The 18,509-nt window shown below is 42.9% G+C and overlaps 1 protein-coding gene across 2 annotated transcripts in view; it reads right to left on the bottom strand.

Moving 5' to 3' along the window:
• Positions 1–16,934, bottom strand: part of REL (REL proto-oncogene, NF-kB subunit) — a 40,106-nt gene extending 23,172 nt beyond the window's left edge. Inside the window, exons 1-3 of one of the 2 annotated variants that reach the window (XM_063391438.1) lie at positions 16,901–16,934; positions 16,125–16,227; positions 1,106–1,248 (exon numbers count right to left, since the gene is read on the bottom strand). In XM_063391438.1, coding sequence (XP_063247508.1) covers positions 1,106–1,248; positions 16,125–16,143 — 162 coding nt within the window. In that variant the 5' untranslated portion in view covers positions 16,144–16,227; positions 16,901–16,934. Of the gene's footprint in view, positions 1–1,105; positions 1,249–6,111; positions 6,268–16,124; positions 16,228–16,900 lie in introns of those variants that run through there. The other variant, XM_063391439.1, reaches the window with a different exon arrangement.
• Between the last annotated feature and the right edge of the window lie 1,575 nt (positions 16,935–18,509).

The following is an 18,509-nucleotide window of genomic DNA, read 5'->3' as shown; positions in this document are numbered from 1 at the left end:
TCTGCTGCTCAACACACAACTGCCAACACTCTCCTTCTCAAGCCCTCCCTCTTAAAAGAGCTTTTCTGCCTCAGCATAAAACATCTCATATTTGTCACATTTCACATCTTCTCCATCTGTTTGTTTCCTGCTGTGATTCCAGAGACTCCATTTTGGGCTCCACATTGGTTTTTTTTGTACTTGCACACTCTGCAAACACAGGTACACAGCCTCTGTTCCTGGGCAGGAAGGTGGCAAGTGCTCTTCTCATTTCAATTTGAGCTTTCTCCTCTAATCTCAGCTCTGACAGACTTCCTCCAAACTCCAAAGAGATCAAGGGCAACTTAAACCTCACATGGGGGACCAGAAATTCTTTTCTCTTACCCTACCTGTCTATGGTCTCCTTTATCCAACCCATGGAAGCTACTGCCCAAGTGGTTCCATTCCAGCTCTACTGTCTCTTTGCCCCTGCTTTGATCACAGCTGTCAGGGCTCCTCTGAATCCCTTCATTCTGCATTTCCCAACCCATCCATGGTGCAACCACCCAAGTCATCATCGCTGCAGATGCTCTGAGGACACAGTTCCCCTTTCTCAGCTCATTTTTAAGTTCTGACTTCACGCACTCCACGCTGGTGTCTTTTGCAGGGCCCGCTCGCCGCATCACGGGCGATTGTTCGCTTGTACAAAGTGCCTTCTTTCATGTTGTGCCCAGCAACGTTTCAAAGTCTTTGCACATTTTGTAGGCAAATTCCTTCAACGCTCTCCCAAAATTCGTGCTGCAGTCCAAACCGTAAAACCAAACCCACGTCACCTAACTAAGAAAGCAGAGCAAACATGCACACAGAGAAAGCTACTAATGAATGGCTCCCAGACCTTGAGTCTTCACTGCGTCCCCTCTAGCAGCACTTTGTAAACCACCTCTGCACCTTCTCCTCTTTTTGTAAACCAAATCTTTTCGTGACCAGGAGCAAGTAAGTCTTTTCCCACTCTGCTGCAACTCCATTTGCATGCCAAGGAAAGAATCCCAGAAGGTGAGATGAAAAGCATTGTATTTACCGTGCAGAGTCCAACACATAGCTACGAGCACCACGGTAATGGTAATTCCCAGATAAAAGAGGTATTTACCTGGATGGAAGGGAAGGTCTTATTGTTTTCAGTACTGTGTTCTCCTGGAATGCTGCCTGCTGATCTTCCCTCACATTTGTATCTGAAACGCATGCCCCTTTGCCTGGGTTGCTCAAATATTTCAATGTAGGGCTCAGGGCCACCTTAAAAATAAAATATTTTCAATGTTAGGACACAGTAGAGCTTAAAAACAGCAGAAGATGCAAGAATTAGCATTTCTAGACTTTGGATTTACATTGCCATATTTCCAGTTGGTCTACCTTATCAGAAAATTTACTCTTTATTTTTTATGTACATGCACATGTTGAAGGTGGGGTACAAGGGAAGAGAACAGATTTGGGTGAAGCATCTACGGTATCAATAGCATGGAACTAATTAGCAGAAAAAGACACGCTTCCCTCCATCTCATCTAGAATTTAGCTTCTTATAACCATCATAGAACACATGTCTGATGGAAGAATATTTTATACAAAAAAACCCAAATCATTATTTAGAGGGAGCAGTTAACACTTTTAGGAATAATACAGTTTTAAGAATGGCTGTCCTCTCCAAGCACTGGTACTGTCAACTGCTGTGATCTCCTAAGTGTCCTCTGAAAGTGAAGATGTTTGCTCAGAATTGATTGATTTAGTTCCTATCACAGTGCAGCAGAAACTATTCAAATTACGCAAAAAATCCCCACCCTACTGGGTGGAATACTATCACTGTGAGTTCAAAAAATACCTGATTGCTCGTATTGAATTCTACATTTTGAGCTGCCCATCTCCCACGGGGCTGGTTTCTACTTGCAGTATCTCCCCAGACAATGAAACCTCAGAAAAGCTATTGGGCAGTTGTCAGAAGGGAGGTTTTCAGGAAACACAGTGATAGATGAGAATAAGAGACAGCAGAACTCTTAAATGGCGGGGGGGGGGTTAGAAAGACGTTAACTTAGCAAGAGCCTAAGTACTTTTCAAATGATGTTTTATTGCCAGACAGTACCAAGCTATTTAATATATCTCACTGAGAACATCAAACAGGACAGTCAATCAAACAGTGACAACAGTGGGATGGTATGTGAAAAACAAACAACAGAGGCTAAGTAAATATGGTTGAAGTTGAATCATCACAGTGCTGCACAATCAGAAGAACGTTGCTTATGGAAATGTCTACTGAGCTCTCTGTCATCTTCATATAATAGCATCCTCCTCGAGCAAGGCTGAGCATCACAAACAGGGCAGACAATATCCTGTGGCACAGCACTGAAAAAAAAAGTGCTTGGACTTCAACATAATAAGCAAAACAGTTATTAAATATATTGAAAGTGCTGAAAGGGTAAAAGAACGCCAACTTCCTTTTGCCCAAGGTCTATCCTGCCTGTGAGTCCACAGCACATGGGTTTTGGCAAAGAGGCGGATTCCAATCCTAACTCCATAATAAAGGTTTCTCTTTTGCTGCACCTGCAATGGTTTAGGCACCCCTACCAAGGCAAAGCTTGAACTTTATGCCTAGGATTTGTTGATCACAGAACATATCCAGTGCTGCTGCAGTTCATACACGAAGTAGGAAAATATTATGATCTAAGAGATAAGGAGTCAAGAGCAGCAGAGAAGGGATGGATGGAAAGAATGACATCTGAGGCATCACCTGCGTCTAACCCAGATGCACATTTATCTGCCACACACCTACAGGCAGTGGTGGAACTGTATCCACCACCATGTGAGAGCAGCTCTTGTGCTGGGGTGGTCTTCAACAACTGGAGCCTCTGCAAAATCTTCAAAAGCACAATGCACTTCCACTTCAGACTGTGTTTGGGGTCAAAACCTTTGAAAACTATGGTTCAAGACTCTTTATAGACCTGTCTAACAGTCAGTCAAAATGCAGTTTCTAAACTGATCATTTCCCATCAGGTAGATTTAAAATAACTTTCTGATCACCAGCCATGAGATGTCACATTAAATACACATTAGCTACTAGTCTAAGTGCAGTTACTCAGGAGGATGGTCCCTTTTCTAGATACTTCTCAGCTCTTTACCTAACTCTCCTATAGATGAGCTTTGCATATTTTCTCTTTCTGGCAAACAAGCAAGTCCAGCAAAAGGGAAGGGGAAGGCAGGCATTGATAACAAAAAAGCCTAGAAATGACGTAATGCTGGTTTCAAAGAGGGCAGAAGTCTGAGCTTCCCAAAAAACCATGCTCACACATCTGTGTATGGCTGTTCTAACTTTCACATTTCAATTTACTTATGCTATTGCATTGATCAGAATGAATACAGACACATATCCATACACTAAAATATTACAAGTCAAAATGACAACATTACAGCAAAGTGCCTACTGATCTTTTTACTGGGAGATTTTCATGCTTACATAGCTGCTCACCAGACGTGCAGGACACCCACAGACATTATGTATTTGTCAAAACTAGCCAGAGCCTCGCTGCTTAAAACTACAAGAGCACAATCACTTGAGGTCCTTAACTCTTGCTGCTTTAACCAACAATTTCCCCTCACGTTCTATTAATACTCGCTTGAGAGGGCTATTTTCTCACCTCTCAAGAACCCTTTATTTTAAAATTCTGGGCTCAGAGATCTTTACAGGGCTGTGGTCCAAACAAATGTCATTGAAGATAAACCCACCGCTCAGCAGCAGGTATGTTTGTGGGAAAGTAAAGCTCGGTGACGCCGCAGCCTCCAGAGATTAAACATTAAGCTTCATTTTGTCTTGGCTGCCCCTCTCTCTATTCAAGAATCGTATTATTATCTCTGCTGTGATTATCAGTGTCATCATGTTTTGTGTAGAGAGGAAACACACAGAAGCGTTTGTGTGAATGGGAGGCATTACCAGCACTCTGCAGCCAAGTGTCCAGAGTTCCCTATTTCTGTAAATCAGCACCGTGTTTGTGAAGTGGCACAACTTAACTATTTCCCAATCTGCTCTCACACACACACACAGAGGTCTGTTAGCTCCCACACAGTCACTACAGACCTGTCCTTCTCAGGTCTTGCTTTGCTTGTCAAATAAATGTGAGATATGCCAAAACCCGAACTCTCACTAATTCTGGAAGAGAAATGCACAGCTACTTGTATTTATTACCTGCCTGCCCACAACTACTTCATAAAGCATTTCAAAAAGAAAAAAATCTAGCTAATCCTTCATCTAAGTTCTTAAGAGTTTAATTTGTCTTTGTAATTAATTCTAATTGCCCATACACATGCTAGCAATAGAAACACCGTGCCACACATTATAACCTGCCTGTCATTTTTTTTTGTTATTGAATTGCTTTTTTCCCCCTCCTGCCCTGAGTACAACACTGAATAGTTTTAAAGAGAATATAGGAGATCAGGTGTCCCAATTACATATGCAAGGGGAAGAGGTAAAAGCAATGTCAGCTCCAAGAGTTCAGCAAGGAAGAGGTAGAAACAGTGACAGCTCAGAAACTTCAGCCAGTTATGCTCATTCAAGAACTGAAGGGTGTTTTACTCTCACATTTTGTGCAATACGAAGAGGAACAAAAGGACAATCCCTAAAACTTGGAACAGACTTCCGTCAGACCTCTCCATGACAAGAAACCCGTGATGGTTTAAAGTTTAAAGCCTGTGCCACGAGGGAGGAAGTGTGACGTGCTGCCACCAAGCAAAGTGACAACCCGATCGAGGGTTCCGTGGGGTTTCTTTGCTCCAAGCAAGCAGGCTCTGGAGGAACTGCCCGATTTGTCATTTTCTTGCACAGCCAGGAGTGCCCGGTGCACAGACTCTCCATCAACATCTGCGTGTGAAAGCAGAGCAGCTGTGGGTCTTTGTGGAAGATGTGAAAGTATCACCCGAAACCCTCCGGCCCGAGGTGACTGCCAGGAGACACAGATGGGAGAAGCGGCGCCCTTTAACTCTGATGTCACCGCTCTGAACAAATCCCTGGTGGCCCGAAGTCTGTAATTTCTAAAAAGCAAGAATCTATCCACTTGTAACCTTCTGCAACACCTCAGGCAAAGAGGGAGGATGATGAAAGCTTTGTTAGAGCACACCCCAGTTTAAGCAAAAGCAACCGGAAACATAACACGATTTGATTTGAAAAAGCAGTAATCTACCTATGGCTCCATGAACGGCACAAATTCTAACAGAGACCAAACAACACTCATGAACTTCCTCTTTACTATCGTGTTACATTACAAAACGGCAACTTAAAAAAAAAAAAAAAAACACCACGACGAAAGCTAGCTAGTACCAGGAAGTTATAAACTTCCCCCGCTGAAAAAAATTCCTTATCTGGTTCCTAATTACACTGAAAATACATAAAGACACGAAGAAAAAAAAAAAAAAACCCGAAACTGTTCTGTTCTGCTTCATTGTTGCCACTCTAAAATACATCATAACATTTAAAGCACAAGCCCAGCTGTTTTCTCTCCATGTTGACAGGACACCTATATATTTATCAGGATTGAAAGTTCATACCTTGCTAAGCGGGAACAGAACACACACACGCTCAAGTTCTGAAAAGCAGCTTTGCCTAGAAATACTATTCTAATTAGTATAGCCAAGTTTTAAATTTTGGGGTTTTTTTAACCCTAAGAAAGATACCAGAGAGACGCCTCCCGAAAGGATGACGAACTCGGTTTAATTTAGCCTCTAGAAACTTAATTGTGCTTTTTGTTGTAATTACTCAAAGCACGCTCCCTTATCTGCATTACTTTGCATCCGTGCCATCGCTATTTCTCATTCATTTGCATTCTCACAGCCGAGTTCCGATGTGAACGGGATCCCGACGAGCATCACCCAACCTTCAGCCTTGTCGTCTCCAGCCCAGACGCGAGACCCGCGTGCTTATTTAACACCTAAACGCTTCCACTCCACAATTACAAGAGATCCATTGGAAATGGAACGGCCTTACAAAATCTCATCTCCACTCATCCGGACAACCCACCGCCGCCTCAGCCTCGCCGTGTAAACACCCGGCGCGACCAGCGAGGGAGGGCGCGGAGTGCTCGGAGCCCCCGGCGCCGCTGCCCCCCGCCCAGCCCCGCCGCTCACCGGCCATGCTGACAGCTCCGCTCCGGCCTCTGCGTCGCGGGGTCCGGCCCGGGCCCGCACACCTCGCAGGGACGCACGGACGGCCGCGGCTGCCGGGCTCGCCGCCCTTTTCAGGGGGAATTTCCCGTGGGGCGGGCGGGCGGACGTGCGCGCTGGGCTGCGGGGCGGTGCGGGGCCGCCCCCCGCCCGCCCCCGCCGGGCCCGCCCCGCCCGGCAGCGGCGCCGCCGGAGCCCCCGCGGCGCGGGGGAACCTAGCTCCGGGACTGTCCTCTGGTCCTGCCCGGCCCGGTAGCCAAAAGTACAGAGGAAAAAGTTCCGCTCCTCCGATTTCAGAGCAGGGCAGATTCACCGAGAGCCTGTTCCCTCTGACAGGCTCTGTCGCTCCGACAGCCCCGCTCTGTCAGCCTCGAGAGACCAAGCGCTCTCCTTATCCATCTTTTTCTCGGTTGCATGAAGCCTGGTGGTCAGCCCAGAGAAAGGAAAACTCCAGGAAGACTGCACTGCAGCCTTCCAGCCCCTCATGGGGTTTATAAGACAGACAAAGACAGACTTTTACCAAGACCTATAGCGACGGGACAGTGAGGAATGGCTTTAAACTGACAGGGGGCAGGGTTACATTAGATACTGATAAAGAATTCTTTACTGTGAGGGTGGCGAGGCAGTCGAACAAATCCCAGAGAAGCTGGGGATGCCCCATCCTTGGAAGTGTTCCGGGTCGGGCTGGATGGAGCTTGGAGCAGCCTGGTCTAGTGGAAAATGATCCTGCCCAAAGCAGGGGGTTGGAATGAGACGGGTTTGAATGCCCCTTCCAGCCCATTCCGTGATGCAATAACTAAGCTGTACATACCAGGGATAGACCAACACTGCAGGTGAGGTAAGAACTAATCACCAACAAGCTGACTCAGTCACAATGACCAATTCTAAATCTACAAAACCATTGGAGCATCCCAGATCCTGGATCTCACAGCTTTGCCCTGACACAGCAAGAGGAAGCGAAGGAGCCGGACACTGGGAACAACCCCACAGCCCCATGTTTGGATCAGGTGGAGAGGTCAGTAACAAACATCTGGGGGGAAACTAAAAACCACCCGAACAAAGAGGAACGCAAAGGAACAGGAAGGCCACACCTAGCTGTGGTGTAAGACTGCTTAGTTAACAACAAAATTTAATTTTTTTTTTCTTAACTCTGAAATAAACTGTCCCATGTGAAAATGGAGTTAATTCAATTAGTATCCTTGAAAAAGAAAGATTAATAAAAGAACAAGAAAAGCCTGAAAGAACACTCAAGTGAGGTACAAAACAGATAGGTTTTTGCTTTTTTTCCCACTATCCTGTTTCTAAAGCTAAGGTTTTTGGGATGTACAGAAATGAAGCACAGCTGAAAATGCTGTTCTATAATCTGCAAATTCATACACCAAACCATGTAACTAAGCAGAAGAGGCTGCCAAATGCTTATTATTCTTCCTCTTCTTTAGTCCATTTCAACAAGACTTTTCTTTATAACCTTAGTTTTGTTCAACTATCCTCATATTTCCTATAACCAAAATTTATCTTTCTCCACCCCACAAGCAAAACTTTCCTTATTAAAGATTCATGGCTTGTCACATGGTAGGATTGTTGCACCCCTGTCAAACTTATAACTGAAACTGGGAGTGGAAGAATCCTGGGGAGAACACGGGATGATCAAAAACACAGGATAATCAAAATGTCTATGACATTTGCCTTAGACGATTAAAGAGAAGAAAAACTATATTATTCAGACGTTATAATAAAATAATGCCATGGCTGTGGGTTAGTTTCTTGCCAGAAGAACATAATTTCTTATTTTCTTTCCCACAAAAAAGCCAAAACACAACAACACAAAAGATATAAACTAGGAGTGCCCTAAAAGTATAAGAAATTCAGACTAGACTTTTACATCTTCAGGGATTTCCTGGATTCCCTATGATTGATAATGTACAATAAAGCAGGCAAGTGGGTCTAATATTTTCAAATCAAAATTAGACTTTACCCACACAAGCACACATGACCCCAAAGCACAAACTGACAAAGAGACCACAAATAAAACTGTGCTGCTCTACAACAAAGGCAGCAAATAGGAAATAGCACAGCCTGAATTCTCTCTGCTGAGTGCCTCATCCAAACAATCAGCTCATCAACATCCCATATTAGAAGATACTTTAGTTTTTTTAATTGATCACCTGGTGGGGCAAGTTTTGTACAAGCCTTAATTCGCAGGGCTGAATATCCAGAGAAATGCTGCCAATTTGAGGGCATCCCTGCAGATCACAGGAGTGACCTGGACAGGATTTTTAAAAGGAAAGGGGTGCAATTCCTGTGGGATAGCTGAAGCTGTAGAAGTGAGTTTTGAGTTTGGATGTAAAGCAAGTTGTGAAGTGATGAAGTGACTAAAATACTTTCTCTTGCTTACCTTCAGGCTAGTTTTCCAAATCTCTGATAGTAAAAACTATGACATCACAGAAAGAATTAATTTAGTTGCTTCCCTAAATACAGTTCATATCACTAGTTCCCACCTGTTTCTCCAGCCCATGACACTACTGAGTAAACACACACCAGGGGACCAAGGAGACTGTGGCTCAAAACATTAATATCTACTGATTTCTTCAGAAGAAAAGTGTTATTGTAGGGTACACAATCTAAACCAATGTGAAATTAAGGGCAGTATTCCAGGCAATACAAATATCGTGTTATGACTAAAACATAATAAACATTCCCTGATTTTCCACAGCTCTTTTGAACTCTAACTTTTAGGGCTTGCAGGAACAGGCTACTAAGTGATAATCCTTAAGATTGCACGTTCAAAATTGAGGTGGTATCTCACATGCACACCGGTGTGTTTGGTACAAAATGCTCCTTCATATTATTTTTAAGAAAAAATATGAATGGACTGCACTTCTTAAAGCATCCCAAAAACTTTATCTCTCTTCCTCCAAATGAAAACAACTTGTGACAAGAGGACAACCAACCATGTGAAGAGTTTCATTGTGTAAAATCTATGAGCTCCCATCATCAGAATACACAGACTAGATCTGGCTCAGGAAGATCCTGAACAAAGTGATTGGAGGAAGGACAGGGTGAAAAGGAGATGTTTTCTTGATGGTTTTTCTCTAGCAGTAGCCATAAGCTGATGGCCAGGGAAAAGCACAAGAGTGGGACAAAAGGAGCTTTAAGTCTAGGTCCAGCACAGCTGTTTTATAAAACATTCATGTTCCTCAACTCTATGGAAACCAAGAAGCCCTCCCAAGAAAAAGACAAAAACCTAAGCAAATGAAAGAGGCCTTACTCAAAGTCGTGGAAGCATGAGGATATTCCTCTATTCCTGACTACCCGCAATTGCTGCGATTGGAATCCCTGGCACAGGGACTATCCTGGGAGAGTGAGGATTGCAGTACAGCTTTAGCAATCACAGAAACCTCGTCAGCAACTGCCACGAAGTGTAAGAACATGTCATAGCTTTGGGTATATGCAGATCTCTGCAAAAAGCAGGACGGAATTCCCCTCCTGCAGCATTGCATAACAAAAGCCAGGTGCTTCACTATTATTTTTGTCAGCTGACTTTGGCTATAGCCAGAGGCGAGATACCAGAATTCTTAGGCCAGTCTGATCCAGTGCTTCACTTCCTGTCTTCCAGTTAAAGCAAGTGTTTTAAGATCCCATTTCTCTCCACTTATCAAGTCCTAAGACAAGTCCTACCCTCCTGCTTTTCGCTGCCTGCTGCTCTAGCACAGTTAACACCTAACACAGGAATAAAGCTCCCTGTCCTGGCAGGGAATGTCATGGGGCAAGCAAGGGTAGAGCGGAGGGATAAAAAGCCAGCACTTAAACCTTCTGCAGCAAAAGACTGAGTGTTTGACATGGTATTTGTCAAGCCCAGGACGCTGGCTCTTTAGTGGTGCTTTGCACAGGCATTGCCCAATGAAGCCGGCTGTGACGGGACAGCAGCACAGGCAAACTGTTAAGTCTTTATTTCCTGTTCCCAGCTATCTGACTTCGATCACAGATAAGGCCCTTGTCACTGGCCTGGTTAAGCAGACACTAAGGTACTTTCAGCATATGGTTCTCCTAATAAGGTGCATCATACTAGGAGTAAGAATACTGTTAATAAAATCATTCCCTTCTCTCCTTAAGGAATAAATTTAAGTCCTGTTTTCTTGTCCACTCTATCTCAAGCCTCACCTACTGCCAGATAAGAAATTTCCAACCCTCTATGCCTTAAGAAACCTTTTGCTGTTTGAAGCATGTTTTTTAAACTCAAAGGTGTCTTACTTTAAACACTGTCAGACCTTTTGGTGGTTAGAGCTTTTGTGGTTATTGGTCCTGAGGAAGGTTCCAATGCAGAAGCCGTTCTCAAAAAACTCATGGCTTCCAGATTAATGATAAACTCAGAGGTTGTTCAAGTCACTCTGCTGGAAGCGTTCCTATACCACACTTGGAGTTTGTTTGACATAGAACAATGCTACTGTGCCTCCCTCAAAACAGGGTGGAGAGAAAGGAAATGCTAATAGAGAAAGGTTGGTCTTGTGGATAAAGCAGAAGGCTGTGATTCAGGAGACTGGAATTTGGCTCTTGGCAAGTCAGCCCTTCTACTCTTAGGCAAGTTGTTTAATTCTCTAAGCCTTGATTTCCCCAATAAAAATCAGAGAAGATACTTCCTTGCTCCCACACTTCTCCCTAATTCACTCATGATGCAACTTTTTCAGGAGATGAACCACTCTCTTACATGAAAGTGCCGAGCACAGAACTATGATAGTTAAATGAACACAGGGGTAGTGTCAGAAAAAGACAATGTCCCCTCTCCATCTCCTTCCATCCAGGTAACTCACTCCACTGTGTTCCTACACTGTTCCAAGCACTCCTTTGGAGACACAGGAGCATGCATAAAAGTAACCTGGAGCAAACAAGATTTTTTTTTTCCTGCTGGAGCCAGTTCCACATACAATCACAGAAATTACTCTGCCAGCAGGAAGGAATGTGGTGGCACCGAGGCTCGAACAAGTTTCTGGAAGACAAATTTGGGCAGAGGTGCCTGCTTCCTGACAGAGTGCTAATGTCACGGAACTGTAGCATAACACTGTATTTTTAGCCTGAGAAATTGATAAACCTCCCTGAAATTTCTAATTCACACTCCTTCCTTTCCAGAGTTAGTACTCAGAGCAGGACTTCTTGGGCGTTTTCTCCCCCAACCCTCTCAAGTGTTTTCTATTCCCTTCTACTCATCCCAGTGCTATAAACACATACCACAGTTTAGGAGTTGTGTTATTTAACAGAGAAAAACTTTAAATGTTTGCTGGCAGGCAGAGAAAAAGATGGAGTAGTGTTTTCATTTTCCACTGCACTCCATAAAAGCCTCTCATTACAGTGAAGTTGATTAGTGACCTCTGAAGTGGTCACACAGTCAGGATTCATCTGATGCAGTAGAGCTGTAGGGAGAGGACTTATGGAAGTGATGAGCTCAAGCTGAGCAGAAGGAGCTAAGCCAGCAGAAAACAACCTTTTTCTGCCCAGAATGATTTTTTTTCAAAATAGATTACCTCTATAAGCCAGATCACTGTGGCTGCTTTCAAAGGGAAGCCACAAAACATAAGGAGGCAGAAGGAAGGATAGGAATAGTCCCTTTGGCAACAGAAAGCTGTTAGAGTACCTTAGTTTATAATGAAAACTGCATAAAAATATACAAGCAATGTATGCCTGAAGTAATTCTGCTGCTCCCCAAAACTCCAGCAGATACCAGCCAGTCATCATGCACTGCATCCACTACGCAGAGGATAATCACTTACCCAGGTTTTTATTACAGGACTTTGCTTTCTCCTCAGGGTTCACTAGGAGTTTAAGCTACTTTAAACCACCTTGAGCTTCAAGAATCCCATATGACTGTATCTACAGCCAATAACCAGAATCAATTAGGTTGGGAAAGGCCTTTGAGATCAGAATCCAATCTTTGACTGAACATTACGTTTTCAAGCAGATCGTGGCAGTGAGTACCACATCCCTGAACACCTCCAGGGTTGGTGAATCCACCACCTCCCTGAGAAGCCAAATTCAATAGCTAATCATCCTTTCTGAGAAGAAATCCTTTATAATGTCTAACACAAGCACCCCCTGGTGCTGCTTAAGACTGTGTCCTCCTGTCCTATCACTGCTTGCCTGGGAGAAGAGCCCGACCCCCATCCGGCCACCACCTCCTTTCAGGGAGCTGCAGAGAGTGACAAGGGCACCTTAAAGAGGTGGAAAAGGTACCTTGTTTCAGTACAGCCCCACCAGATATATCTCCTCTTAATATGAAGTCTCACACCTTAATTTTCAACCTCTAACGCAATGACTCCTGCTGTCCTTATCTGCACAGTTACAGGATTACACCCAGGAATGATAGAAAGTGACACCACTCTTCAGGCCAAAGGTAAACACATAACACCTTCTGGGACAAGTTTACACATCAAGGCCTCCTACACATGCAAAGCAAACCTGCAGTTTGTAAATTGGCCACTACACATCTTATCAGGCCCTGCATTAGCCCTCTCCTACAGATTGCCTGGGGCTGTGTGTCACAGGTGCCACCTCACCATGCAAAGCCTTACTGGCAGTAGGTGGCCACAATCGACTCGCAGTACGGCAAACCAGGCTGCTCACGCTGCTGCTGTCTGCACTTTGTGCCCGTGCATCCAGTTTACTGCCATGCTGCAATAAAGCAATTCAGATTTATTACCTACTGAGACCTACATCTCAGTAAGGCTACCATTATTAGTCTGAGCTTTCTGAATGACACAGTTCAAAGCCCTTGTTTTCTCACCCATAACAGTGATGAGTTTTGATATTTCATTATCTTGTTCATTTGGCAGTTGCTACATGACTTGTCAATTTTGCTTTTAGGACATTTGGGGAAAGTTTGACATCGTTTTTGTAATCAATGTTGTGGTTAACCTCTCATATAACAATGAGTTTGATAAATACTCTCATTCACCTGCACAGGATTTCCACTTGTGAGCCTTGATATTGTTGAAAACAGTATCAAATCCAAACAACAACCTCTGGGTTTTCGATAAGAAATACTGAGCCTCAGGTATAGTAAATGTGTCAAGCACCGTGAGACTCAGAACATTTTCAGATGCCTGAAAAAAATACTCCATGTACCTTACTCACTGTATGCACGTAAAGAATACACACGTCAATCTGATTTTTTTTAATTAAAAAGAACAGTAAGCAAAGAAGACTACTTTTTCAAGACATCTCTTGTGTAATACAAATCCAAAAAAAGGGAACTGAACTGATTTTTTGCTCTGTGCAGTGGAAATAACAGCTCTAGACACAGCCTGTGGAATGGAAACACAACAGACACCACAAGCTGCTTCTGGCAAGTACGTGCAGAAACCAGAGCAGGGAGAAGGCCTAGCCCAAGAAAGAGCTGACAGAGAGCAGCCAGTGGCAAGAAGGATTAATTAGAACAAGGGCTAGTGTTGGCTACAGGGGCAATGTCATATATAAAGCTGAATATAAAGAAAAGGCAACTGCTTTATGGAAAGGTTCCTTAACAGGAAGATGTAGAAATTATTAAAGTCACAGATGTCCCAGCTCCACTTCTGATTATTCTCCAATGAGACCCAAGTCAAGGCAGCACTGCTGAAAGTCAAACCTGTTCAGTTCTGTTTCCCAAAGGCTGAGACAGGTACCTGTTACCTACACCTTCCCACTGCACCAGCCCCACGGATTCTAAGGCAAGCATTACAGACTCCAGTATCAAAAGAGTAGAAAGTAAAGAATGGAGGGCATTTGGAATAAAGTCTCTGATGACAGTCCCACTGGCTTTACTCCTGGTTGTCACAGCAGCTCATCCCTTAAGGGCCTTGATACCGTGGTAGTGATGGTGAGTAACACCCTTGGCTTTCTTGTGTCTCAATAAAATGCTCCCTCGTGGTGACCACCAGGATTTCCTCACTGGGCACGCAAATCCTGCTTCCCCCACTACTCCTGTACTCTGGGTTTACTTCTTCTCCCAGAACAGGAGGGTCAAGATTTAAATGTGCAAAGCAGAGAACTGTAGTCTTTGTGCACTATCTTGAGCTCTCATCTCCAAGAAAAGTAGCCAGAGAGCTGACTGTGCCTTTTCCAGTTTCCATTAAAAAAAAAGCTGCATAAATAACCATCTGCGTAACTGAAATTAAACTGAGACCAACGTTCCCACTGAATTTGAAAAGCACTTCTGTCCATATACATAATCATTTGCTTAAAAAAAAAAAGAAGATAAAAAGCCAAATCTGTAGGTCTAAAGAAGTTTGTTACTTTTAAAAAATAATACAGCTATTTCAGTTTTTCTTACCGCCTTCTCTTACTCTGCAAAAGCAAAATCCTGAGAGTTAACTAATCCAGGTTTAATACCACTTCGAAGTTCTAGAGTTCTAGAGTACTACAGACTCGTAGTTCAGTAAGAGAGAAACCAAATCTGTTCCCAAAGGCATGGATGCTGTAGAGAAGTGAATTTTGTAGCTGGTTGATTCCAGGAGATTCAGACATGGTAATAGCAGAGACACTTGCCTAAAGTAAAACTGGCTACCACACTTAATTAATATTCATTATGCTCCACACCCCCTATAAACAGCCTGCAGAGACACTGTTGCAATTTTGAAATTGGTAGTGAGACCTGGTTCACATTTGGAGACTTTTACTGCCCAAAGTCTTTCAAACTTAGCTGACCCACCAAGGGAGACTGGCTCCCAGGAGAAAGCTGTTGCTGCAGCAGAAAGCTTTAATTCCACCTTTCCTTAACTTCTTCTTTAATTCCAGCTTTCTTTTCCCCAGTGTTAGACACTTCTGAGATTCAGAAGGCACTGGGCCAGCTTGTCTAGATTGTGCTTTTGCCAAGAAAGGCTGAACCAGATGAACTGGAGGTTCCTTTCCAAAATAGCATTCCATGACAGATGCTGTCTTGGAAATTGCTAGTGCTACCCTTTTTCACGATTCTCACCTGTTTATTTTGAAACTGCCAGGCCTTTGGGGCAATTTGGGGGAGGGGTTTCATCCTGCCTCCACAGCACAGCAGGGTAGTCTAAGACTACAGCTCCTCAGCTGCATGACAACCCAGCCCTTACATGTGATGCACTGATTTCTTTTTGGGGTTCCTGAGCTCTCTTATGCTACTGCTCCTAATGCTCTTTGCCCAACAGTGGGCAAAGTCTGTGCTCTTGGGGTGCAAAAACCCCATTAGGAAACAGATCTGAAATAATGACATTAATTCAAAAATCCATGTTGTTTAGCTGCTGGATTTTTTTTTAAACTAGAATTTATATTCCTTTTACGTATCTTAATTACACATAGTGCTGTTTCTGCCTCCTGAATATGCATCTTTAAGTTTCAGTGTCAACATAAATACTGCTACAGCTATGCAATTACAGCTCTTTTGCTTCTACAAATATTCCCATGACCTACATCACAAAAAACTCTGGCAGGTGACCCAGTTACTACAGACTTGGTCAGTTCAGGACTTCACACTTGCAACACGGTTAAAACCTTATTTGCAAAACAGTGCTGCTGTAACTGGTCAAGTGGAAACCATGTGACCTGACATGTTTTTAATTGCAATGTAGACAGAACTTTTAATTTACATAGCCTAGGACTAGCATATACTTCTGTTCTGATGCCAGAGGACACCAGAAACGTAGGAAATGAAAAAAAAAAAGAAAGACAGCCACTTGGATAATTTACACAGACAATTACTGTCTCATCATTACCATCCCTGCTTTAGAAGAATGTTTACCAGTGGCCCAAGAAGAAGAATGGAAAAATAAAATTAAATATATAGCTGAATGGAACCACAGAATAAATTACATTTAGCGTAGCAATTACAGTTTCTCCCAGACTGTATGCATTATGAACAGCATGTATTTGTGTGGTCAACAACCCTGCCTCATAAACACCCCTGTAATTAATTTGAAATAACAAAAACCAGGGATAAATAAACATGGTGTTCATTTTGCTCCCTTTACCAGTGTTTGGCTCCTTACCTACACACAGGCAGTCCATTCACTGCAGCTGATGAAGCAGAACTCTCCAGCCAGGAAAGAAGGACTCAAGTGTGCTGGGGATGAAGGTGGCAGCAAGAACATCCTAAAATGATAAAACCCCAACTGATTGTAGTTTATAAAAACAATACATAGCAAAGTAGCTACTGGTTTATGATATGTTACTAAAGGTTTTTTTCCCCTCTCCTTTACAGCCATTCTATGCTCTAGCAACCCTATTGACTTCTCTTTCGCAATATCCTCCCCTTTGCAAGCCTCTAACCCACCATTCTTCCAACTTTTGCAAAAGTTACTGGCTGTCCTCCAACCCAGAGCTTCCCAACGCCACACACAGCACTGCTCTATGAACAGATGTTTGGTATCTTCATAAATTCCTGGCCTAGGCTCAGTAAGATGGAGGGGAGGCACAATTCTCTGTGGTTCCCTTTACAAAAGAAGCTCCATCTTGGCTCATACTCAAGCAGAGAATGCTCAATGGCATTATTTGGGAATTTCAGAAAATTCACGCTCCTAAAGCTGGAAGAGGAAAGGAGTATGCCAACTTCTCTCAACTGAGTGTTTTTCCAGCTTTATTTGAGGGGCTTTAAGAAACTCATGAAGCAGTAGCACATTCTTGGTGCTGGAGATATGCTCATTGTGCATGTTCACTGCACTGGACAAGTCTGATTCAAGGAATAAGTTTATTAAATTTGGGGGTCAGGCAATAACACATTCACAGCAATACAGAACAGTTAAGAGTCAAGAACCCAATCACACACCTCACTTTCAGACAATTCTTCCACTTGAGCTGACTGGAATTTTTAGTGATAAAAGTCCCCGGCCCTGCAAACAGAATATTCATGTAAGTATTGAAGTATTGTAAGGGAGATGGATTCCAAACACTTGCTGTAAACTCTGCCATTCTTTCAGAAAGATATAGCAATACACCAGTTCACACATGTAACATTAATCATGTTTTTTAAAAAGTATGTGCACTTAGCATCCATTCCTTTTCTGGAGATACTCCTTACAAAAGAATTCACTCTATTTTTTTTACAGTTTTACTATCAAGAATTACTGGGATTCCTCCTTACCAGTCTCACTCACCCTTACAATATTAGGACATAAGAACTTACCTACAAGCACTTAATAAGGTTTTAACTTGCAGTCCTGTAGCTTTGTGGATTGTGCTAAAATTCTTAGTGAGACTTTTTTACAGAGAAACCAAAACAAGCAGGAAACAAATTTGTGATTTTTTTGTTGTTGTTGTTGTTGTTAGGATGATCCCTGAAAGGAAAAGTTGTTTAATTTGCAAGCTTATAAAAAATGCAACAAGAAAGAATAGTGGGCTATCATGTAAGTAGTGGCTTAAAAACCAACAGCTGGTGTCAGTAATCTCCAGAAATACAGAACCCTTAAAACAGTCCTTAGCCAGATACAGTAACTTATGCACTGGGAATCCCCACTGTGGGTATAGACAACCTTGCTCTAAAGAAAAAGGGTCTTGCATATTCAGGGAACTTGACTTGAGTTTCTGGTCCTAGCCACACAATTTCTATCTGGCCATTCTAAATGGTTAATCTCTACACCTTAGGTTTGTCTGTTAAAGCAGAAGGAAAGCCTTGGGAAAAAAAATTCATGATTCTTAATTCCAAAACTTAATATAAATAAAGAACTTTTGGTGGGCATTCTATCCAATTATTTTGGATACATGTCATCCCTAACATTGGTGTTAGTGGTATCCATTACTTAACAAACAGATGATCCCATGTTTGTCAACAAAACACCTTCTTAAGTAGTTGAAAACCAAAACAATCTAAGCTACAGAAACAGTGACTGAGAACAGACTGAAGTTCTCATAAAAGTAGGAGCTGATGAAATAATGTGGTGTTGCTTAGAAGTCACTGAGAACCTGTGGTTTCTATTCTGTAGCATTACACTTTTCTAAGTAATGGATTTGCTTTTGTTTGACGTTTTTAGACCTTTGCACCAGGACAGACAAAAGTGCAGCAGGGTTTCCCCACTGACATCACAGCCACTGAAATCAGGAGTGACCTTTAAGGCTGAACACAAGACTTGAGTTTGAACATACAAACCTCTGCTTGAGCTCCATAGCTGGGCTGCTGGACAACCCATCTCAGCTTACTTGTTACTGAAAGGTGAACTCAAACTCAGCTTTAAATAACCAGAGTCTAGAGAAAATTGAGATATTACCTTTACTGAATTTTCCCCATTTGAAGTCACAACATGTATGAATGGGAGAGAAAATTAACATGCTGCTGATTACTCATTTCTGTAAGAGGAATAGTATTTAGTAAACTGATTGATCATTTTACAGGCATGTACCAAACATTTACCCTGAATTACAGCAAAGTGAACATCTCTGTA

This window comes from Prinia subflava, chromosome 2 (genome assembly GCF_021018805.1).
Source record: "Prinia subflava isolate CZ2003 ecotype Zambia chromosome 2, Cam_Psub_1.2, whole genome shotgun sequence".
In the NCBI taxonomy this organism is placed as follows: domain Eukaryota; kingdom Metazoa; phylum Chordata; class Aves; order Passeriformes; family Cisticolidae; genus Prinia; species Prinia subflava.
This window is presented reverse-complemented; position numbering and strand designations above follow the sequence as displayed.